The 25,293-nt window shown below is 39.7% G+C and overlaps 1 protein-coding gene across 6 annotated transcripts in view; it reads left to right on the top strand.

The window, feature by feature from the left end:
- The window catches only part of STXBP5L (syntaxin binding protein 5L), a 434,978-nt gene that overhangs the window by 311,607 nt on the left and 98,078 nt on the right, over positions 1 to 25,293 (top strand). For all 6 annotated transcript variants that reach the window (XM_050956804.1, XM_050956783.1, XM_050956794.1 and 3 more), the window contains 3 exons: positions 7,439 to 7,656; positions 11,484 to 11,656; positions 21,477 to 21,602. In XM_050956804.1, coding sequence (XP_050812761.1) covers positions 7,439 to 7,656; positions 11,484 to 11,656; positions 21,477 to 21,602 — 517 coding nt within the window. The remainder of the gene's footprint in view (positions 1 to 7,438; positions 7,657 to 11,483; positions 11,657 to 21,476; positions 21,603 to 25,293) is intronic.

The following is a 25,293-nucleotide window of genomic DNA, read 5'->3' as shown; positions in this document are numbered from 1 at the left end:
CAGGGAATGTTCACATGGCCACGTAAGGTTGAAAAGAGCTCCCTGCATTGCTGTATTAGTCTGGGTCAAAGTCTGCCCCATATGATGTATGTAACACCTTGTGTGTTTATGTATTTTATTGTACATATGTAAACTTAATTATAAAGGAGGAGATTTACAAAGGCACAAATGGGAGTTAGGCATCCATTCCCATTGGTTTTCAATGGTACTAAGGCACATAAAATACAAATTTCCAAAGTATCTGAGCGATTTAGAAGCCCAAGTTCCGTTTTTAAAAGTGACTTTGACAGTTAGGGGTTTTGCCTCAATGAAAGTCAATGGTACTTGGTCTCCCAAGTCACTCAGGCACTTTTGAAAATGTTACCCATAACAGCCCATTGTGCTTTGAAAATTTCCCAATGTTAGCAAATAAACTTTGATGGATGTTGTATCATTGTGGGTTGGGTTAAACCTCTTTGTTATGGCTTGGGCGTAATCATCACCTTGCATTCGAGGATGAATATAAAGTTGTAATGGAATGCTAAGCTGTATTATACTGTTCAGTCACTAAGTGGCATTGTGTGTAACATATCTTACTTAAGCTAACGTTAGCTAGACCTGGCAGAGCACTAAAGGATCATACAGTGAACACATCTAGTGTGTACATCTCTGAGAAGTAAGATCTGTAATAAGTCTATATCTGATACAGAATCCTGATCTGCTAGTAGCAGCCCTGCAACCTCCCTGCTGCCGATAGATCAGGATGGTGGCTGACGTACTGGTCTGCAGTTAAAGCCACTGAGAATAACAAAACTGAAAAAGCCAAAGAGAAGCATGAGAGAAGAAAGAAGGCTGTGGACATCTGCAAATCCCTCATCTGTTTACATTTTCACAAGAAGACACTGAAACAAACTGACTGTTATACATCAACTACAATGGGGACTCCAGAAACAACAACATGACATAGTATCAGAAGTAAACCAGTGCCAGAGGAGAATGAACAGAAAAAACAGAGCAACAAAAGTTGCAAACAGAAGGAATGAAGCAACAAAGATTGCGGGATTTCATCAACAGGCGCTCTTCAACGCCCCAGAGAACTTTAGCTTTGACAAACCTTCACAATGGACAGACTGGAAGCAATATTTTGCAAGATTTCAAATTGCTACAAAGCTCCATCAGGAATCTGGAGATATTCAGATATCTTTAACTTATGCTATGGTGAAACAGGCGGCGCATATCTTTAAAACTTTTGACTTTACTGAAGACAATTGCAAACATGGCTATGAAGGGGTTCTGACTATGTTTGATGCAGACTTTCTGCCTCAGAGCAGTGGTTCTCAACCTATTAATAATTGTAGGCCATATATGTGGCCCATAGTGTGTTACCTGGGCCACAGGTTGAGAACCACAGCACCCCGCAACCCTCCCCACACACACTGCTATGCCCAGCAACCCCAGCCCAGAGATTCCTCTGCAGAATGGGGCCAGGAGCAGAGCCCTCATGGCAGAGCTAGGTAGCAGGTACCCCGATCCCCCGTGTGTGGCGCCAGGCAGCAACCCCAACCCTGGACCTTGCTGTGTGGGGCTGGGCGGCAGCCTGACCTGGATCCTGCCATGTGGCAGCCCAGGCCCTGGACCCCGCTGCCCTTTAGCACACATCTGGGCCGCAGCTGTGTGCTAATTGGACCACGTGTGGTCCACAGCCCATGAGTTGAGAACCACTGCCTCAGAGTAATGTGGTTTATGAAAGAACAGGTTTTCACCAAAGAATTCAAGAACCAAGGGAAAAAGTTGCATGTTTTATAAGAGCTCTTCATGCATTGGCTGGAAATTGATTTTGGTGCTACAGGACATAAAAATATCAGAGACAGTCTGGTTTTTGAGTTAACAGGTAAAAAATCTTTCACAGCAGCTGCAATTGAAGACAGATTTAACCCTAGCCATAGCTATATAGATAGCAAAGCAGACTGAACTACTCAAACAGCAGAATGAAAGGCAGGGGAGCAACTTCAATAACTTGAAACAAACTTAGAAGTTGTAAGCAGACACTTGAGTGCTAAAAGTCATTATCATAAAACCCCTGAGGCAAAGAGAGAGCTCCTAGGCTAAGACAGACAAGTGACAGCATACGTGCACAATGTATGGAAAAGTTACATCCCAAGAGAAGGCGCGTGTTCAGCCAGAGGTGCAAGGTGTAATGTACTTTGCAGCTGTTTGCCACACCAAAGCAGTCAGGAAGTTGACACACATTAAGAAAATCAAGAGTCATTGTTTCTGGGATCCATCACTAGTGACAATACTGAACCTGCTTGGAGAGTGAAGCTGAATATTCATGGCAAGACTTTTGACTTTAAAATTATTTCAGGAGCTGACATCACAGTTGTCTCAGAAGGGACTTACAATCACCTTAAACCCTACCCAGAGATTACATTGCCTGACACAGTTCTGACAGTATTCTGAATTGCATGGGCCAGTTCATCACAGAAACAACTTACTAAGACAAAAGCTATGCGTTCACAGTGCATTGGATCACAATGTAGCAGCTATATGGCCCTGTTGATAAAGGAGGAAGAACTCAATAAAGGATTTGATGCTACTGGATTTTTGAAAGGAGATCCAGTACAAAACAACTTAAGAGAAAAAGCTGAACCATACAGTGTACAAACTCCCCCACCAGAGAAACCTCGAAAAAAATTAGCTGCAGATTTATGTGAATTCAGAGGACATCATTATCTGGTCATGGTGGATTATCTTTCCAGGTATATAGAAATAATGAATTTGAAAGACATAACTTGCCGCAGTGATATCAAGAAACTGAAGTGCACTTTTGCTCATTTCAATATTCTAGAACAACTAGTGACAGACAACAGACCACAATTCACTGCAGCAAAATTTAAGTTGTTCTGAATGAAATATGATTTTGATCATATTACTAGTAGCCCACATGACCCAGAAGCAAATGGAGAGACTGAGAGATCTGTGCAGACAGCCAAGAAAATCCTACAGCAGGAGGATCCATTCCTTGCTTTTCTGAGTTACTGATCAACACCAACTGCAGCTACTACATATAGTCCAACACTACTCTGCTGGGAAGACAACTCAGAAGTACTGTTCTAACTTTGAAAAGGAATCTTTCTCCAAAGTGGCCAGACATGATAAAAGTAGCCAAATCCAGTAAAAAGAATAAAAGAACTGCCGGATCTAAAACTTGGTTACCATGTTCGCATCTAATTGGACGAAGACAAAGAGTGGACACTGAGTGCTCAAATAATATGTGAACGAGACTGACAGTGGAGAGTTCAACAGAAAACTATCAACATCTACAGTTTGTTCATCTGAAAGGACAATTAACAGAGCAAAGTCTTCAGAAGGTGGATGCAGAACAAGAAGACTCAGAGATTCCAAACCAACCACAGTCAATCATTGCAACCTGTGGAAATCCAGATGACCAAGTTGTTACATGTTCAAGTAGAAAACCAGTATGATTCAGAGACACTTAACAGGCTGACATGTACTTAACTTCAAAGGTAGTGTGATAGTATATATTTTGTAAATGATAGGAATGTAGAATTTAAAGGGGGAGATGTAATGGAATGCTAAACTGTTTTATACTAGGTGGCACTGTATGTAAAATGTCTTATTTAAAGCTAACCTTTGTCATACCTGGCACAACATTAAAGGATCATACGGTGAACACATCTGGTATGTATCTCTCTGAGAAGTAAGCTATGTAGTCAGTTTATATCTGATGCAGAAGCCTGACTTGTGAGGAGCAGTCCTACAGCCTCTCATATACACCTCTACCCCAACATAATACTGTCCTTGGGAGCCAAAAAATCTTACCACGTTTTAGGTGAAACCGCGTTATATTGAACTTGCTTTGATCCACCGGAGTGCACAGCCCCGCCCACCCGGAGCACTGTTTTACCAGGTTATATCCGAATTCGTGTTCTATCGGGTCGCGTTATATTGGGGTAGAGGTGTATAAAAATAATATGACAGATGTGGCTGAAATAAGAGCAGTCTCTAAACTCAAAACACAGATACGTGTCTCTGCCCAAAACAAAGATTAATACATGGCTGCCCAAAATTTTGAATGAACTAGGAAGAGGGGTTCACTGGATATTGTCTGATACAGATAGAGAGAGACATCCTGAACAAGCACAGTGTGTGACCCTAAGAGAAGCCTAATGGGAAGGCTTTTGTGTCTAGTGCTGGCTGAAGAGGTTTGGGGCTATAAGCAAAAAGAAACTATCTCGTTTTGTTTGGTTCCTCCTGCATTTGGAAAAACAGGATTTTGTTCATTCCTTATAAATAAACAAGATTTCATAAAAGAAAATAGCTGACTACATAATCAATTTCTCCTTTTAACTTGAACGACTGACAACACCCCAAATTTGGCAAATTGCGTGGGTCAAAAGGAGTAAGAGTAAGATTTGATGGCTATGCCTGTTCACTGTTTCTTAAGCACAAAGTGTGTACGTTTTCTGTGCAAGTATGGTATAATTGTTGGTGTAAAACAATGCAATGTAGCCCTGTGGGATCCCAAAATACTTAGTGTATACTGTACTTGTGAACCAATCTGCCAGTGCTGTAATGTAGCCCCTTTTAGGGGATTTATGTAGAAACACAGTAGCCTTTTTGTTTCCATTGGTGTACCTGATACCACTTTCAGTAACTGGGGGAAAGGTTTGTGTTCTTTTCAGGAACATATATGTTTATGTGTTGGGATTAGGGATTGTTATCCTTTTAGCAGGGAATAAGCTTAAATGACTAGAACTTATTTCTTGTAGGTACTATAGTAATATAAGTTGAAGCTGTGTCTTAGAAGTGAAAGGCTTTTGGCCTGGGCCTCAGCGCTCCTCACCACCCAAGCTTCCACTAAAGCCAATGGAATATGCCAGTGCTCAGCTGGGGTCTGGCTCTTAATCCTAGAACTGGGCAAATTTTTTCAGATTATTATTATTATTATTAGCCAAAAAATGCATATTCAGATTAACCAAAACATTTTGCAAATTTGTGTAGAATTTACTGAATTGTTTTGGTCAAAAAAAAGGAGGGGAGGAGGGATAATTCCAGAAAAGTCTAAATGTTTTGTTTTGACATTTTTAAAACAAAATGTTTTGATTTTTCAATTTGAAATGGCTCTTTGTTTTGAATTTTGCTTCCATTTTATTTTAAAAAAGATTTAAAAAAACAGAACTTGAAAATGAAACAAACATTTTGTTTGGGATCAAACCGCACATTTCATTCAACTCAAATTTCAATTTTTTGGTGTGTTATTTGCACAACACTTCTTCGTCCTGCTTCTTAAATACATGCTTTGCTTGCTGTGCCTGTGTTTAAGGTTTTCTGGTTACAATGTTTTAGTTGAAATGATCTTAATACAGTTTAAGGTTTTGTTTGATGATTCATCACAAACATTTATGTGAGCCCCAGGATCTTTAAAGATACAAGGTACTCTGCCTTTAGGCACTGGTTAGTTATCCTGTATTTTCATATCTCAAACCACAGGTGTGTTGAGAGTACAGAATTGCTAAGCCACTGAAGCAATTTTCAAAATTCAGCTTTGCTCATGATCCATTTCACTGTTTCTCATTTGCTTAGGAATAGGTGTTATCTGGTCCTGCACAGGTGTACAAGGGGAAGAAAGGCTAATGAAGTCTCTCCTTGTTCCTGTGGTGCCCCTGACCAGAGACCAGGTACAACTGTGATTCTTGCATCCCTGGTATGCAAGACTATAAGAGCCTAGGTCTAAGGACAGCACTGGACTTCCCAGACGTCTGAGGTGGGCTCCATGGCCTCTTTCCACCTCATCAAAGGCCAGCAGAACTGTACTGGTACTGGAGGAATAGATGATATAACCTGCAAATGAGTAACAGTTCTGAGTTTCCTAGGATTCACAGAGGCAGTGGCCTGATTTGCCATTTGTCCTGAACCTTGTGTAGTCATGTATCAGAGGGGTAGCCGTGTTAGTCTGGATCTGTAAAAGCAGCAAAGAATCCTGTGGCACCTTATAGACTAACAGATGTTTTGGAGCATGAGCTTTCGTGGGTGAATACCCACTTCGTCAGATGCATGTGACATGCATCTTATGAAGTGGGTATTCACGTGACATGCATTCATGCATTCATGTGACATGCATCTAACGAAGTGGGTATTCACCCACGAAAGCTCATGCTCCAAAACGTCGGTTAGTCTATAAGGTGCCACAGGATTCTTTGCTGCTTGTGTAGTCATTAACACCAGGGCCAAGTGATTGCAAAATAAGTGTAAAACAATACCGTATCAGAATGGCAGTGTTTTACACCCACTTAATCTGGTGTAAATGACTACATGGGGTGCAGAACAATGGTAAATTGAGCCCTCCTCATTCCCAACTTACAATATAGACAGTGGCTTAAAGCTGCAGTCCTACTTTTGGATGCTGCATTAAAAGCACCAGTGTCCTAAAGGAATTTTTCACAAAGCATAAAATACACTTCATACTTGAGGAATCAACAGGCCTGATGCTCTTTTTCTTGCATCAGTGTTAATCTGAAGTAACTCCATCGAAGACAATGCAGTTATACTGGTGTAAAACTAATATGGGTAGAGACCTTAAAATTCCACCTCACTCCAAATCTGAACATGACGATGGAAACATTTCAGGAAAATGTGGTTGCTATATTTTTCCTCCATAATCCACACTGATGTAAAAGATTTTGCAAATAGAATAGAATGTGGTTAGTTGTAGCACATTTCATACCTTTTAGATTGTAATGTCTTTGGGACATAGCCATGAGCAGCACAATCCTGACTGGGGCTTCTGGACATTATCAATCCATATAAAGCTATAAATATAAAACACTAACATATAAAAATGCTGTAAATATTAAATTATTATTTCATAGCGAAGATATTCAAAGTATTTTACAACATAATGAATCAAACAGCAATGATTCTGAAGATAGAGCAACCATTGTGTTATCACACAGCCTTGGAGCTGGCCAGGTCACCAGAATTATCTCCTATTTTTTCCCCTGAAAGTTCCATGGGATCTCTAATTTCTAGCAAGACAATTACAGACAGGCAAAAGAGACAGTAGTTTAATATCTCATAGGGAAGATAGCACCAACAATGCAGCATGCAGCGCAGCATCTCCCCAGTATTGCACTGCAACATCAGTGTAGAGTAAGAACCTAAATCTAGGGGTGTGACTGAAACACATGACTTTTGCCCTTCTGGTCCAGAAAAGAGAATCCTAACAATGACCCATATACAAATATCCATTACTGGAAATATGAAACATAAAGCGTAGTATTACTCTCTATTATTTTGTTAAGTTGAGCCTTCATATCATGTTATACTATGTCATGACTGAAAAACAGTAGCAGCTAAGACACCTGATAACTAAAGGTGAGGAATAGGTTTGTTTAATGTTAAACAATAATTGTAGATATGTTGTAATATTTTGCAGTAACTCTACAGATGTTGTACAAGTTAAAAACCTCAAAAGTGTTTGAAAAACAGAAGCTGGGGGAAGGAAAACCAACAGCTGAGATTGTAGAAGAAGATCCTTTTGCCATTCAGATGATGTACTGGTGCCCTGAAAGCCGAATATTCTGTGTGGCGGGAGTCTCTGCATATGTTATTGTTTACAGATTCAGCAAACATGAAGTGAATACTGAAATAGTGGTAAGTCATTGAGAATTTTACTCACATATACTGTTGATTGAAAAGAGTAAATAATATAAGCCATCATTTTCAAATTTGAGTGCCTCATGTGAGGCTGCTCAATCCCTAGTTATGTACCTGAATAAAACTTCTATTAAGCTTCCTAAGTATAAATTTAGAAGCATTCATGTTTAAACGTTGTGGGTGAAATTTTAGGCCCACTGATGCCAGTTGCAAAACTCACATTGATTTTAGTGGGGCCAGAATTCCAACCTTTCGCAATAGGAATAAAATATAGTAATAAGTCAAGATTTAGGCTGTTTCCAAGCCATCAGGATGGGTCTGTGTGTTAGTTGCTTGCTCCAGGAATACTTGGTGTGGTACCATATGTGTTTTTATCATCCAAGGTACAGTTTTGACACCCAAGAACAGAGCAAATATTCTCAGTAAATAATTTTACACTAATATACAAGATAAGTTATCTGTGCTGCTTTGATACTAAACATTAATTTATTTCATTGTATGATAATATCACTCTCTTTTAACTCAGGAGTTTGAAGGCTTTATTGTAGTTTATCTTCATAGTGCTTGTAATACAAAGGAATCTAACATTTTCCAGTCTTTGACAAAGTAAAAATGTTGTTTTTTTTCTGGTTTGATATATTTTAATCAACTAATGCTGATTTTGTTTCTGCAAAAAAGTGGACACTACAGGAAGTGGCAGATGATTTATATCCAACAGTCAACATTATTTTCACAAATATTGGGCTAACTGCCCCTCTGACCCTTCCTGGTCCCTTCGAGTGCATCTCCTTCAGGTTTCAGGCTGTAATCTTTCACCTCTGTGTATCGTTCAGGGCATGGCTACACTTGCAGATGTAGAGTGTTGGGAGTTAAACCAGCCTTCAGAGACTGCAGCAGGAAAATGCTGCCATGTTTTTACACCATCAGCTCGAAATGCGCTGGCATGGCCACATTAGCAGTTCTTGCAGTGCTACAAAGAGCAGTGCATTGTGGTAGCTATCCCAGTGTGCAAGTGGCTGCAACATGATTTTCAAATGGTGGGGCACTGGAGCGTGACAGGGAGTGTGTTGTGTATATGTGGGGGGAGAGACAGTGCGTTTTGGGGTGCAGAGAGTGTGTCAACATGCTGTCTTGTAAATGCAGACGGCAGCAGGTCCCCCTCCCCCTGCCTCTCTCTCTCACACACAGCATTCCACAGTAATGGTTTGCTTTGTCCTGGAACACATAAGCATGCCAGCTGTTAGAAACGGAGCTTTGAAAGTGGATAGCCACATTCCTGCAGATTTCAAAACAATGAGAAGAGTGGCCACTTGACTTCAGGAGATTATGGGACATTTCCGGAGGCCAGTCACAGCACAGTAATGCAACAGCTCGTTCACACTGACACTCGGACGCTTCTCGTGGAGGTGGATTACCAGGAGCGCTCCAGCTGCAGAGTCCAGGCACTCTACATACCTTCCCAGTGTGGATGCGGCAGGGTTGGGGCGCCAGGGGTTGCTTTAATGCTCTCTAACTTGCAAGTGTAGCCAAGCCCTCAGTTCTCCCACTCTCAGACTGGGCTTTTTGCTGCAGTCTCCAGATTCTACCCATGATTATCTCAGCAGATCTAACTTAGTCTCAGCATCTGGAGTTCTGTTCCCTCTGATAGCAATGACCAGTGGTTAATAGAGTGACCAAACAGCCTTCCTAAACCAACATATTATTTAGTTAGAACCACAGCATTATAGAGAAAACAAATCTTAAAACAATAATCCAGCCTCTATGCATGCCTGCATCTCCCTAAGGCTTACCATTCCCTGGATCTGGGGAAGGTTCAGCTTCTTCAGACTCCTTCCACAGAGTCTCTTTCTGTTTCAACCTGTCCACTGGACTGCTCCTAACAATTTATTCTCCTTCTTCCCCGAGAGGGTTTTTTAATGTTCAGGAGCTCCAGCTCCCATCCTGACAAAACTGCGGTGCCAATTTGATCTGGATCCTGGGAATGTGCCATTGTCCGGTAATTACCTGCCCCCTCCCCTGCCTGTGTTTGTTGGGAGGTTTGCTTATTTCTAGTTATTGTGTCACTTTCGTGTTTGATTTTCCCAGAGCACCCTATTAAGCTAGATCAATACATTCTTGCAGGAAGGTCATACCTCTCAAGACACAATAAAATTACTTCACTGACCATGTCACATACAATATTCATAATGTTGTTATATCTCAGTATTCTTAGATAATTATGTAGGAGCTCCATGTCTGCCACACTTTTTACCTACTTTATTTCCCCACCTTTTTGTTTTTTAGCTAAATTGTCACAAGGAATGAATGGCATTTTGCTGAGTGTAATAATCTGTGCACATTCAATATTCCATATCTCAAATTTTGTCTCCAATTTAGAACTGTTTACATGAATAGTTCTTTTGTGAAGGGCTATTTCGCCATAGTCTCTTACACAGGTGGCATATGCAGTCAGGTCTGCTGAATTTTGGGCACTGCCATCTCCACCATAGCCTCTTCTCTGCCTTCCTTCATCAGTTGTACCTTCCTCTGGCTCAGACACACAGCTCTTCACTCCAGATCAGTAGTTTCTCTGTAGAAAAAATAAGTTTCCAGGTGGTGGTATAGGCATATCATAAGGCTCTTTCTTCCATTTTGCCACCTGAAACTATTCCTTTCTGCTCATGCTGACCCTCCCCTTATGGGTACACAGAGGATGTCCAGCTGACATGGGATCCAAAATCACTTCTAAGGGGCTCCTCAGCAAGCTTCCGAGGAAAGGGGCCTGTAAAATTGTGCACTCTACTAATAGCATCAGTCCTTTCCTGATACAGCTCCTTGACCAAACTTTTGAGGAGGTTGGCAGGGAACAGCATGCCTTTTTTTGGAAATACAGAGAAAGGTAATTGAATGAGGTGATGGGAATCTCCAGTAAACCCCCAGCAGGGGCTGCCTTTGTAAGATACCCAAAAACAAATTGGCAAGACATACACCGTTCTGCAACGTCTGGATCTTTCACTTCCATATAGATCTGATGTCCCATTCAGCAGAGAAGTCTTGCAGTCACTATTTAGTTAGTATTTCTCAGAACCATCTCCTGGATGGTCATTGCTGCTTCTTAATCTCTTCAGAATAAGGATCCATTTGGACAGTTCACAAGGGAGAAAAATCAAGAACTTCCCTTGTTAACTGTGGTTCTCCACGATGGTTGCCCATATGGATTCACACTTCCTGCCAATCTTGCCCTTGCCTATGAAGTCTTGGGTTAAGGTTTCCTGAATTAGGGAGAAGAAATGCGGGATGATTATGCCCACATCCTCTTTCACATCCTGGAAACCTAGAAGGATGGAGCAATCCACTGGACAATGCTTGCTAGAAGCTTCTGAGCTCATGTGCCAGAGATGTGGTTTTCTAAAGAGCAAGAGCCTTATATTATCTCATTGTAATTGCCTGACTCTTGTCTGTAGACAAGGGAAGATCACTCATCAATGCCATCAGCATGTCAGTTCTGTGCTGTGTGCTATATTTCTCTCTTCATAGGAAGTGTTGGCAGTCTCTGTTTGTAGGGGCTCCAGGTGCCCTCAGTCTCTTTCACCAGCTAGAAAAGGCCCGAGTCACAGTCACTGGTGGAAGCGTACAACTGGGTATTTCTCTACCAGCTTGGGGACAGATGGATTGTTTTCAGATGCTGGTACTGAGATGTTAATGAGTAACCATCTCTAATAGCAAAAAGCAATGATAAATGTGCTTTTATTGTTAGAAACAGAATTAGTGTTATCTATTTAAAAGCAATGAAGTCTAAGTAGCTCATTTTAATAAATTGTAACTTAGATTTTTATTTACTTCAGTCATTAGAGGTGCGACTTCAGTATGACGTAGAAGATATCATTACTCCTGAACCAGAAATAATTCCTCCGTTTCCTGATGGCTCATCCCAACTTCCTTCCTTAAAGAGTCTTTCAGGCAGTACCAACACTGTGGCATGTGAAGGAATGATGAAGGACAGTATCCCATGTCTTAGGTAAAGTAATGCACTTATTTAAAAACTTACCCTTCCAAAATGCATTCTTCTCATTCAAATAAATCATATTTAACAACTTATTAATGAATTGGAAAAGAAGGATAAACAATATGTTAATATAATTCATAGATGATACTAAGATGGAATCTGTGGCAAACAGTAGTGAGAGAAATAATATAAAGGGGTTTTAAATGGTTAGAAATAGAAATATTTAATATAAAATATTAAATGAGACAAAGACAATTTAATACATATGGGGAAAATAATCTGAAATAAATATTAGGAAGACACTTCATAAGCAATTATGCCAAAGAAGACTTCGTGTTGAGAGAGGCCTATAAATTAGATTTGGACTTGTAAACTGATATGAGAGAAAAAAAAAAGTCAAAAACTTTGAACTGAAAACAAACAAGCATTTCGGTGTGCATCAGCGTTTAGTTTATAGGGGAAATATTGTCTTTTGTGTTGACAAAGTGATCTCCATAAAACAGTCATGTCCAAAACTACCAGTATGTGCACTCCCTCTGGTATGGAGGTATGATCTTCCTTTGAGGAAAAACTTATATGTATTTATAGAAAAAAAACTGTGTATTTATAAAACAATAATAAAAAGCATATAAAGGTAATAACATGAGATAGACGTACAGTTACTGGCTTAATATGGGGGGAGCAAACTAGTGGAATGTGGTCTAGATGAAATTAGTATTAGGTGAATGTACAAGTGGTTGAAAAATCATACTCAAAGAGTAGTTATTGATGATTTGCTGTCAAATTGGGAGGACATATCTAGTGGGGGCCTGCAGGGGTCTGTCCTGCGTCTGGTATTATTCAATATTTTCATTAATGACTTGGATAATGGAGTGGAAAGTAGACTTATAAAATCTTCAGATGACACCAAGCAGAGAGAGGTTGCAAGCACTTTGGAGGACAGGATTAGAATCCAAAAGAACTTTGACAAATTGCAGAATTAGTCAGAAATCAACAAGATGAAATTCAAGAAAAGTGCAAAGTACTACACTTGGGAAGGAAAAATCAAATGCACAGCTACAAAATGACTAGATGGTAGTACAGCTGAGAAGGATTTGGAAGTTATAGTGGATCACAAATTGAATATGAGCCAACAATGTAATGTAGTTGCAAAAAAAGCTAATATAATTCTGGGGTGTATTAATAGGAGTGTTGTATATAAAACCCCGGAAGTAATAGTCCTACTCTACTCTGCACTGGTGAAGCTTCAGCTGGAGTAGTGTGTGAAGTTTTGTGTGCCACGCTTTAGAAAAAATGTGAACTAATTGAGGGGAGAGTCCACAGGAAAGCAACAAAAATGATAAAGGGTTTAGAAAACCTGATTTATGAGGAAAGGTTAAAAAAGCTCAATCTGTTTAGCCTTGAGAAAAGAAGAGTGGTGGTGGACCTGTAACAGACTTCAAATACGTTAAGGACTGTTACCAAAAGGATGGTGATCAATTGTTCTCCATGACCATGGAAGGTAGGACAAGAAGTATGGGCTTAATCTGTAGGAAGGAAGATGTTGATTAGATATTAGGAAAAACTTTCTGTTTATAAGGATAGTTAAGCATTGGAATAGCCTTTCAAGGGAAGCTGTGGAATTTCTATCAGGGGTTTTTAAAAACAAGTCAGACAAACACCTCTCAGGGATGGTCTAGGTATACTTGATTCTGTCTCAGCTCCGGGGGCTGGACTAGACGACCTCTCAAGCCCCTTCCAGCCCCACATTTCTATTATTCTATTAACTGTGTGTAAAGAAGTATTATGGGTTTTAAGAAATGAAAAATGTGTTGTCTATTATATACATCACAACTGACTGGAGTAGATTAATATGTTCTGACTAAACCCTAATGAGTTCTGATTTTGAATGATTTCACGATAAAGCATTCCTTACAATGTTTTATAAATTGTAGTTTAACAGTAATTATAGTGCATTGCAGTGATCAATGTTTATTTTTATTTTAGTGCATTCATAATTACTTTAAATATTATTAAATATGTCTCATTTTATTTCAAACTCAGTTTAAATAAACAGTGACTGACAGCTCTGTCTTTTGGGCTCCTGAAAGTAGTGTTTTAGAACGTAGAAGCATCATCTAATTAGCATAAGAAAAGATATGTTGTTTATACATATGTGGCAGTATTCACTTTGGCACCCAATTCATCAGTCCATCCTTATTCAACAAAGGAGATGAACTCTCAGTGGGAGACACAATGCAAAAAGGAAAAAAAACAGCCACCAGAGTAATATTCTGGCCCCATAGAAGTCAGAGAGTTTTGCCATTAACTTCAGTGAGGCTAAGACTTTACTCTGAGGTGTTTTGTTGTTTGTTTGTTTTCCAGGATTTGAACTTCTCTGTCACTATGAAGCATTTTCATGAATATAATGTATATTTGAAAAGATTTTTTGATACTAGAAACATTAGGCTCTTATTTCAAAATATGAATGGAAAAAAATTATGTATTTGAAAAAATCAGAGAAGTGATGAGAATATTGAGTATTGAGGTTCCTGTGAAGGCTGTTAGAACACAATAACATTTCCAGAACTGCCTCGATGGAGTCTTTGCTTATTTGAGAGAGCAATGTCATCACTGTCATCAACAGGTAGCTGTAATAATAAAACGACTCTGTTTCCAGACTTCCAGTGACCCTTCAACATCCAGGTGTCTTTGTCAACATCCTGAAAACATACTGAGGGGAGAGGGGGCTCCAGCTCACTCGGCTCCTGACCCCAGCAGATGGGGCGGTAGCGGGCAGCCCCATTCCCAGGCCCTGCAGCCGGGGACAGGGAACAAGCGAGCTGGAGCACCCCTTCCCTCCCAGCATGCTTGGCTCCTGTCCCCGGCAGCTAAGCCCAGGCAGGAGACAGCAGCGGCCTGCTCTCTGCCTGGGCTCATCTGTCGGGGACAGGCGCCAGGCATGCTGGGGGGCAAGGGGTGCTCCATCCCACTCCCCGCTCAGCTGCCTGGGAGAGCAGCCAAATGGGCTGGAGAGGAGGCACAGGGAGAGAAGGAAACACCCCCTCTCTCCCCGTAGGTAATGTGGAGCACAGAGAATGCTGAGGCCCTAGGCTGAGTGGGTTGCTGGCCAAAGGAGAAACATAGAGCAGTCACGAGTCCTGCCCTTTAGCTTGTTGCCCCCCCCCCCAGTACAGGGAGGCACCAATCATCTATGCGTTCCAGCATGTTTGGGCTCCACCTGTTAGGGATTCCAATCTGCTCCTGGCTCAACCTGTTGTGATTCCTCTCTGTTCTGGGCTCAGCATATTAGGGGTCAGTCACACTGGCTCAATAATAGCTTCTCAGAATCATTTGTCACTTTTGACTTCGTGTGGTTCCAATTCTTTGTTGTAAATTGGAGCAAGACAGGTTTCAAATGAGACTGTACAGTTGTGCCATCAGCCTGTAATCAGTCAAATGCCTCTGAAACTGTCTTCAATTAGAGAAATGTCTGTTCAGAAATCTCTCCATTATGGTCATATACTTCATAGTCTGTTAAACTAACGTATTAAATGGAAGAATCTCCTTGGGGACAGGCTGGCTAGAGTAGTCAGGAGGGGATTAAACTAATAGCAAAAGGAGAAGGTAAAAGGAGGGAAAATGTGACCATTTAGTACAAATTTGAGATGTTGAGAACAAAATTAATCAAGGAACCAAAGAACATGATGAGAAGAAATTCTTTAATTGTCTATACAATAATGCTAAGAGCCTGGCTAACAAATGAGGAATTGGAATTGCTCACTTGATCTAGTTGATATTATTGAAACCTGGTGGGATGATTCTCACAATTGGAATGTTAATGAGCAATAGGGGAGGGCGAGTGGCACTTCACATCAAAAATGGCATTACTTGTTTCTGAGTCACTGATAACTTGGAAGAAAATTATCTTGAATTCTTATGGATCAGTGTCCTAACAGATAAAGCACAAAATGGGGTACTAGTAGGTGTTTGCTACAGAGCACAAAATCTCATTAGAGAACAAGATAAGCACCTCCATACACATCTATCTATAATGAGTAGGGGAAAAAACTGTGTGATCGTGGGAGACTTCAGTCTGAGTGGCATAAACTGGAGGTTTCATGCTGGCAATACTAAAACATCCGTGGAATTTCTAAACAAGTTCCTAATTCAAAAAGTGCTGCAGCCTACATGGGGGAATTCTGTATTAGACCTTATCTTAACGGATAAAGAAGTTAATGGTAGCTTAGATACAAGTGATTCTGACTTGATCACATGTATAATGTCAAGCAAAGTAAAATCTAAAACAACAATATATACACTTGGTGCTTTAATAGGGCCAATTTTCCAAAGCTGAAAAAAATTATGAGCCAAATCAGCTAGGAGAAAGAATTGAATCAGAAAAATATGATCATAGAATCATAGAATATCAGGGTTGGAAGGGACCTCAGGAGGTCATCTAGTACAACCCTCTGCTCAAAGCAGGACCAATTCCCAATTAAATCATCCCAGCCAGGGCTTCATCAAGCCTGACCTTAAAAACCTCTAAGGTAACCCATTTCAGTGCTTCGCCACCCTCCTAGTGAAAAAGCTTTTCCTAATATCCAGCCTAAACCTCCCCTGCTGCAACTTGAGACCATTACTCCTTGTTCTGTCATCTGCTACCACTGAGAACAGTCTAGATCCATCCTCTTTGGAACCCCCCTTTCAGGTAGTTGAAAGCAGCTATCAGTTCCCCCTCTTTGTTCTCTTCTGCAGACTAAACAATCCCAGTTCCCTCAGCCTCTCCTCATAAGTCATGTGCTCCAACCCCCTAATCATTTTTGTTGCCCTCCACTGGATTCTTGCCAATTTTTCCACATTCTTCTTCTAGTGTGGGGCCCAAAACTGGACACAGTATTCCAGATGAGGCCTCACCAATGTCGACTAGAGGGAAATGATCACGTCCTTCGATCTGCTGGCAATTCTCCTGCTGAATGATAATTGGGAATCATTTCAGAGCAATTTACTAGATGTTCAAAAAGCCACAATCCTACAAGAGAGGAAGAAGGTTGTGCTGGTTAAAAAACTGACCTAGTTTAGAGGAGATGTGAAGGCAACTGTACAAAATAAAAAATAAAAATATGTAACAAATGGAAGAAAGGGAAAGAGATAATGAATATAAATTAGAAATAAGGAATTGTAGAAAATTGATGAAGAATCCAAAGGACACAAGCAGAAATCTATTGCCAGCAGAGTCAAGGACAATAAGAAGTTTTAAAAATATATTAGAAACAAAAAAAAAATCTGACAATGGTTTTGGTCTATTACTAGATGGAAATGGCAGAATTATCAATAATAATTCAGAAAAGACAGATGTTTTCAATAAATATTTTTGTTCTCTATTAGGGACAGTAAATGATGCAGATTCATCATTTGGTGATGATAACGTTCTTTCCATTCCACTATCGTTAAACAAAAGCTACTAAAGTTACATATTTTTAAATAACAGGGCCAGATAACTTGCCTCCAAGATTTTTAAGAGAACTGCCTTAGGAGCTTGCTGAGCTGTTAATTTTAATTTTCAATAAGTTTTGGAGCACTGGGGAAGTTCCAAAACACTGAAAGAAAGCTAATGTTGGGCAATCTTTTTAAAAGGGTAAGTAAGATGATCTGAGTAATTATAGGCTTGTCAGCCTGACATCAATCCCAGGCATGATAATGGAGTGGCTGATACAAACCTCGATTAATAAACAGTTAAAGCAAGGTCATGTAATTAATGCAAATCAGCATGGGTTTACGGAAAAGAGATCCTTTTAAACTAACTTAATATCTTTTTTGATGAGATTGCAAGTTTGATTAATAAAGGTAATAATGTAGATGTAATATACTTAGTCTTCAGTAAGGCATTTGACTTGCTACCACACAAAATTTTGACTGAAAAACTGGAACAATATAAAATTAACATGGCACACATCAAATAGATTAAACACTGGCTAACTTATAGGTCTCACAATATAACTATAAATGGGGAATCAAAATTAAATAGATCTGTTTCCAGTGAGGTCCTTCAAGTATCAGTTCTTGGCCCTACACTATTTAACATCTTTATCAATCACCTGGAAGAAAACATAAAATCATCACTCATAAAGTTTGCAAATGACTCAAAAATTGGGGGAGTGGTAAATAATGAAGAGGACAGGTCATTGATTCAAAGCAGTGTAGACCATTTGTTAAACTGGGCACGAGCAAACAATATGGGTTTTAATACAGCTAAATGTAAATATATACATGAGGGAACAAAGAATGTATAGCAGAACCTCAGAATTATGAACACCAGAGTTACAAACTGACCAGTCAACCACACACCTCATTTGGAACCGGGAATACCCAATCAGGCAGCAGCAGGAACAAAAAAAAGCAAATACAGTACAGCACTGTGTTAAACGTAAACAACTGGGGAAAAAAGGGAAAGCAACATTTTTCTTCTGCATAGTAAAGTTTTAAAGCTGCATTAAGTCAGTGTTCAGTTGTAAAACTTTCGAAAGAACCACCATAATGTTTTGTTCAGAATTATGAACATGCCTGAGGTTTTCGTAACTCTGAACTTGTTCTGTATGTCATACTTACAGAATGGGGGTCTCTACCTTAGGAAGCAGTGATTCTGAAAAAGATTTGGGGATCGGCAGGTTAAGCAGCAGAACCTGAGCTCCCAGTGTGATGCTGTGGTGAAAAGAGCAATGCAGTCCTGAGGGGCATAAACAGAGTAATCTCGTAGGAGTAGAGAAGTTTTTTCACCTCTGTATTTGGCACTGATGTGACTGCTGCTGGAATACTGTGTCCAGTTATGGTGTACACAATTCAAGAAGGATGTTGATAAATTGAAGAGGGTTCAGAGATGAGCCATAAGAATGATTAAAAAATTAGAAAACATGCCTCATAGTGACAGATGCAGGGACTTCAGTCTATTTTTCTGAACAAGGGAAGGTTAAGGAATGACTTGATTACAGTCTACAAATATCTGAGGAAAAAATATTTAATAATGGGCTCTGCAGTCTAACAGGGAAACGTGTAACACAGTCCAGTGGCTAGGGTGTGAAGCTAGACAAATTCAGATTGTAAATAAGGCACACATTTTTAATAGTGAGAGTAATTAACCATTGGAGCAATTTACCAAGGATCATGGTGAATTCTCCATCACTGGTAATTTTTAAATTAAGATTGTGTGTTTTTCTAAAAAAGATACTCTAGGAATTATTTTGGAGAAGTTTTATGGTGTGTGCTATACAAGAGATCAGACTAGATGATTATAATGGTCCCCGCTGCCTTAGAATCTATGTATCTAAGTTATAGGTCCAATATAAACAAAAAGACCCAGCCCATAATTATTTATCATCAGTGAGCCAACATTACTTTAAACTGCTGTACTGTTGATTTTGAAGGTGATAATAGAAAGTTATAACATTTAGCCAAACCTGAGCTAAGATTATTATGCTATTTGGGTCTCACTTTTGAGTTTTGCTGAAAAGAAAAACTTGCCCACCAGAAACCACTTTATCCACCCCAAGAGAAGATATAATTTTTCATAGATATGAAACAATAAACAGTAAGAAAAGTATAGATCCTTAAAAACAATGCCCACCTGCATCCCTGGTGTAACTACATCGAAATCAGTAGAGATACGACATGGATTAAATTGACCCATAATTTGTATAGTGTACATGCCCCTTAAGAACTGAGTAGTATTACAAAAATGAGGCAGAATCTATCAAATGCTCATTTTGATATGATTTGTATTTTCACTGTTAACAGTACATAATTATTTTCAATAAAATAACATTCATTGCAATCTGATAAGTAACTACTACTGTAAAGAAATTCAGTTACAAAGAAAAATATACATTTCTTGTTAAAGAGTAAATACTGAAATGAGGAACGTATACAGTATCTTTAATAAGCTCAGGAGAGTTAAAAACTATGATTAATAAAGTGTGATTTATACCACTGGAATTTTAAATAATTTTAAGAGCGTGTCTGATATTTTAAACTGCAACATTTAAGACAAATTGGACATTGTCTTCAGTACAATATTTGAAGATGATAAAATACATTCTACCAGTCAGCAAAGAAAGGTACTAAAAAGACAAAGCAGCCATACAGTAGGTGAAGAATAATCTTTTCACAACGTCTTTGGTACACCTCTGGGACCTGCTTTGCAGACCATTGCACTTTCCATAACAACGCATGAAGAGAGACTGCCAACTGCACCAAACTCTGTATAGGAAGCCTGTGTAAAAAGCTCTTTGTAGCTTGAAGGCTTGTCTCCTTCGCAAGGTTGGTCCAATAAAAGATATTGTCTCACCCACCTTGTCTTTCTTATAAGAATCCATTCAGTCTTCAAGGGTAGATTAGCAACTGGGTGATTGTACTCAAAGGAAGGAGAGTTACCAAAACAGGTTAGTTGGATTGAAGGAGAGATAGAGCCTTTGCCTGATTCATGAGTGTTAGGTATCCAGATACCATGGAGATGAGCACAATATAAAAATGCGGCTAGATCAGGGATCGACAACCTTTGGTACGTGGCCCATCAGGGAAATCTGCTGGCGGGCCAGGACGGTTTGTTTACCTGCATTGTCTGCGGGTTCAGCCAATCGCAGCTCCAACTGGCTACGATTTGCTGTTCCAGGCCAATGGGGGCTGCGGGAAGCAGCGCAGGCCAAGGGATGTGCTGGCTGCCACTTCCTGCAGCCCCCATTGGCCTGGAACGGTGAACTGTGGCCAGTGGGAGCTGCGATCAGCCGAACCTGTGGACACTGCAGGTAAACAAACAGTCCCGGTCTGCCACCAGATTTCCCTGATGGGCCACGTGCCAAAGGTTGCCAAAGGTTGCCAATCTAGCTATTTGGGCTAGATAGATAAGAAGGGGAAATTAAAAGGTGAAGCAACTTTTTATGTGGCCTTTTAAAGCACAGCCATTCTTGAATTTCTCAGATTTTAACAGTCATCACTGAATAGAATTCCCCATAATAATATTTAATTTGAGCACTTACCTAGTTAGGATTGGGTTACAGCGGGATCTATAGCTCTACAGATCTGGGTCCATGGACATAGAAATTTGCATCCCAGGAGCTGCATATGTTATATGCAGGAGAAAGTACAGGAATTAACCATAGGCATGACAAAGAGCAAGGAGTACCACAAACAATTTTATAGGGTTGGTTCTTTATCGTTGGATTGGAACTAGAGCTTGGTTGGAAAAACTTTGACACAATCATTTCATTTTCCATCAGAAAATGCAGTTCCACTGAAATAGAAATTATTCACAAAATGATTGTTGATTTAGCAGAAATTTTGTTTTGGAAAAAATGGGAAAACTATTTCCAACAATGTTGAAATGTCCCATTTCAACACTTTTTTGGAATGAAATGTTTCAATTTTTTCTTTTGAAATGACTTTGTTTCTAAATTGTTTTATTTTCCACTATATATTATAAATTTTTGAAAAGTTGAATTTGTAATGAAACAAAACAATGTTGTTGAAATAAAACATTTCAATTGACCCAAAAGAAACAAACAAAAATTTAGAATTTTATTTTGTGGACAATTTTGACATTTTCAGGTTTTATTCCTAATCTGAAACCTCATTGAAACCCTCCATGAAATGAAATTTTCCTTCTCTACACAGCTCTAAGTGGAACATATAGTCTTAATCTACAATTAGATTAAAAGTATGGTGGGAATTCCTTTTCAGTGTTGATCCAGTCCTACAAGAGAAGTTGGCTTCGCTATTATCTCCTCAGGGTAAATAGTTTCTATTATTGTGCCCTAATCGTTTTGATTAGGTGTTTCTGTTTTGTGTCCCTTTTTCTTCTTAGTGTTAAGACTCGACCTGTGCGAATGCCTCCTGGGTACCAAGCAGAACTTGTTATTCAGTTGGTGTGGGTGGATGGTGAGCCTCCACAACAAATCACCAGTCTGGCCATAAACTCAGCCTATGGACTGTAAGTAACTAAAAATCATGTTGTATTGATTTATTCTTTACTCAGCTAAGCAATGTATGTTTTCAGTTATACTTAACAGTCACCATGAAAAATCAAAAGTTGCTTTAAGCTTGGTTCTTGGGTAAAAAATTACAAGAACCAGTAAACCGCATAAAGGATGTAATATGAGAAGTTCATCTGACATTCTTATGATTGCATCTTTCATATAATATCCCTGTCCTTTTAATCAAAACCTAATTACCTTTCTGAGTTATAATTTTTTTACAGATATCTTAAAATAATCACCAGATTACCTGCGATGGCACAAGAGGGTGAAAATTAGACCTCCCTGTGATACTTTGATAGAAGGCAGGCATTGGTGTCACTGCTGCCTTCACTTGGGTACTTGTTAGAAGGGACAGTTTTTGTTTATGGCTAGGTCTCCACAGAAAACCAGCTGGAAAAGGTTGTGGTGGGGATGCACTGGCCATGTATCCTTTCCAACCAGCACAGCCCATTTGATTCCATGTAATACTAATGGGTGTTGCACATGTGCATCAAATCAGGAAACGAGTCTTTACAAGTTTGTTTCTGGTAGAGAAGGTATCACTCGGATATAAAGGTACAGGTTGGCGTTTCTTAGGGGGCCTTCAGGAATTAGGTGCCAAGCGCTTACTGACTTTCAGTATAAATTTGAGCACTTGCCCCTCAGAAGCCCCTTTGAAAGTCTCAGCCACAACCTTTGTATTAGTGTGAAAATATTTGTCTGTCCTTAGGTACTCGTCAGCTCCTAGTCATGAAATCTAGAAATTTCATTAATTTTACCATTGCCAGAATGCATTTTTCACAATACTAGGCAAACTTCATCTTTGGCCCCTTTCCAGGTCTAGCCATCACCTGGTTCTGGGTGGAATCACTCATTTCTCCATCCTCCGTCTGGGCCCTGGGTTGCAGTGCCCTGGTGCTAACCATGATTACCTCAGCACTCTGATTTATGGCCAGCAGCTGCAATTCTGTTCTATTCTCTGGGAGCAATGACAGTGGTAAGCAGCGACCAGGAAGGGTGCTGGAACAATTTGCATAGTGAGCTTTTCCCTAAGGTTTACCATTCCTTTGATCTGGGAAGGCCTGACTGCTTTAGACCGCCTCCCCAAAGTATCTCTGTGTCAACCTGTCTCCCTAGGCAGCTTTTGAAAAGTGACAGCCCCTTCTCTTCCTCAGGATACTTTTTAACTCTTTCATGTTCTTTTGATCTCTGGCCTCCCACCCTGGGAAAACAGCTGTCACTTCATCCCAGAGCCTGGAAATAGGCCATTATCTTGTAATTTCCCCCAGTGTTTGTTGGGAGGTTGCGCATGTGGGACCATTGTGTTGCCTTCCTGTGTATTCTTCCCGCGACCCCCTATTAAATTAGATCAGTGCAGTCATACAGGAAATTCCGATAACCAACCATCATTACAGGGGTGCTGGAACAATTTTCATAGTGAGGGTGCTGAGAGCCATTGAACCAAACTGTAAACTCTGTATATAATGGAAACCACTTCAAGCACCCTTACTTCCATCATCTATGCCTACTTATACAGTAACTGTATCTCACTGAGCAGGCCATGTACAATAGTCTTACCTTTATTACATATCCATATTCATACATAGAGTAGTACATAGCTTCACAGCTGTCACACCATTACTACAGGTACAAAACATGTATAAAAACAAAGGTTAAAAAACACCTTACACTCAACAAACATAAGACAGTTGATGTGTTATGAAATTCAATATATTTCACTTGGTTTCTGTTTACTTTGAGCTCTTGCAAGCTGCAAATTCGAAATATTTCCACTTTCATGCAATTAAAGAGAATCATCACATTACTGGTTTTCGTTATAAAAGTAGAAAAATGTGGCAAAATTCTGCAGGTATATCTTAGTATATTTTAAAATATATAAAAATATTAAATTAAATTTAAACAATGATGAACTAAGAAGGCCTTTCCTGAAAATGAATGACCAGTTTGTGTGTTCCCTAGCCCGCCACCTGAGCCCAAGGTCCTCAGCCCCTCCCAATATTAACTGCTAAGAAATGTCTGATCAAGATTTTAGCCTTGTTATTATGAAAAATATTAAATTGATTAATGAAAAGCACAAGCATTCCTCCCTCCCCCCAAAAAATCAGCTTTAAGAAGTTGAGTAGTATGTGGCATGTAATATGCAGTTTCTTTCAGTACCAATCCTTTCTTAGTAGTTAGTAACTACAGTAGCCAGTGGGAAATAAGAAATTCCCTCTGAACTCTTCATTAGGTTTATGATTGTATACAGAAGACACAGAAATTATTTATTTGCCTTTAGGTCTGGTAGTGGTAATCTTCTCCTAATTATACTGTTCCTCTGTCAAAGGTATTGTTAAGCCTCCTTCTTTATAGTCAATATTGTATAGCTGGAATGCATAACACACCTATATGCATTGTTGTAGCCGTGCGTGTCCTGAGGAAGAGCTCTGTGTAGCTTGAAAGCTTATCTCTCTGACCAGCAGAAGTTGGTCCAATAAAAGATATTACCTCACCCAGCTTGTCTCTCTAACACATCTATAGTTAAGTTTGGCCACTGTCAATCTAAAGAGTTTTTCTTTTGCAGTTACTTATAACTTTTTCAGACTTCCATCATTGGGGTGAAATTTTCTAGGTCGGATCTCTGCCTGAGGTGGATCAAGTGTTTTCTGAAATTTGAGCAAAAACAGTTCTACTGTTTTCAAGTATAAAGAAAGTGGGGGAAATCCTTTTACTATTATAAAAAAAAATCTATGACCTTTCACAGATTTTGATTTGGACCACTTAGAAAGTTTTTTTTAAACATATATTGAACAGGTGCACTGATTTTTTTTAACAAGTTGGTAAGGTTTTATTTTACTAATGTTCCCCCAAAATTCTGATGGCACCCCACATGAATATGTAAGGAGTTTGAGTAGGTTTTTCTGTCTCCTAAGTTGAATATAATACCTCACGTGTCTAGTCTGAAGCAGCTAAATTATGGAAGTGCTTTAGAAAGAATAAAACTGAGAACCAATAGAATAAAAACCTACCTTATTCAGGAAAGCTTAATTATGCTCTTCAGACTGGTTAGAGGTCATTAATGCTTTCTTGAAAAAACTTCTGTCAGAAACCCAGACCGTGGTGGCCAGGCTTATATCTATTATGCTGATATGTAACTTGTATAGATATTTATCATAGGGCCTGCAACCTTCTTTGCCAGCAATTCTTCCTCAGGAAATCTGTTTTTTGGGCTCCATTCAGTTGTTTGACCATAGAATATGCCAGCATATGAGGATATGTTATAAAGCAGTGCTCACAAGCAGTGGGTTTATATTCTTAGGATGCTGTGACGGGGTGTACAAACCCAACACTGAGCAACAAGGGGTTAAGGAATTACTTTGGGCCCAGCCAGCCCCACTCCACCCGGAGTGTAGGAAATGCTCCAACTGGAAGAGGAACCTCTCTTTTGGTAGCAGACCTGCAAGCTGCTGCTCCAGCAGAGGAGAGCCTGAGGGAAGGCAGAATCTCTCCCTAAGACAACTGCCCAAAGGTCTCTTCCAGAGAGAAGGCAAAACCTACCACAGAGGCAGCCTGACAGAACAACATTTCCCTCTCCCTTCATATGAACTCTGGACTTCAGTAATCCATTTTGTTTTTGTTTGGACTACCCCAGCAGAGGGGATAGAA

This window comes from Gopherus flavomarginatus, chromosome 1 (assembly GCF_025201925.1).
Source record: "Gopherus flavomarginatus isolate rGopFla2 chromosome 1, rGopFla2.mat.asm, whole genome shotgun sequence".
Taxonomy (NCBI): domain Eukaryota; kingdom Metazoa; phylum Chordata; order Testudines; family Testudinidae; genus Gopherus; species Gopherus flavomarginatus.
The sequence above is the reverse complement of the archived record's forward strand: the minus strand, read 5'-3'. Positions and strand labels throughout refer to the sequence as shown.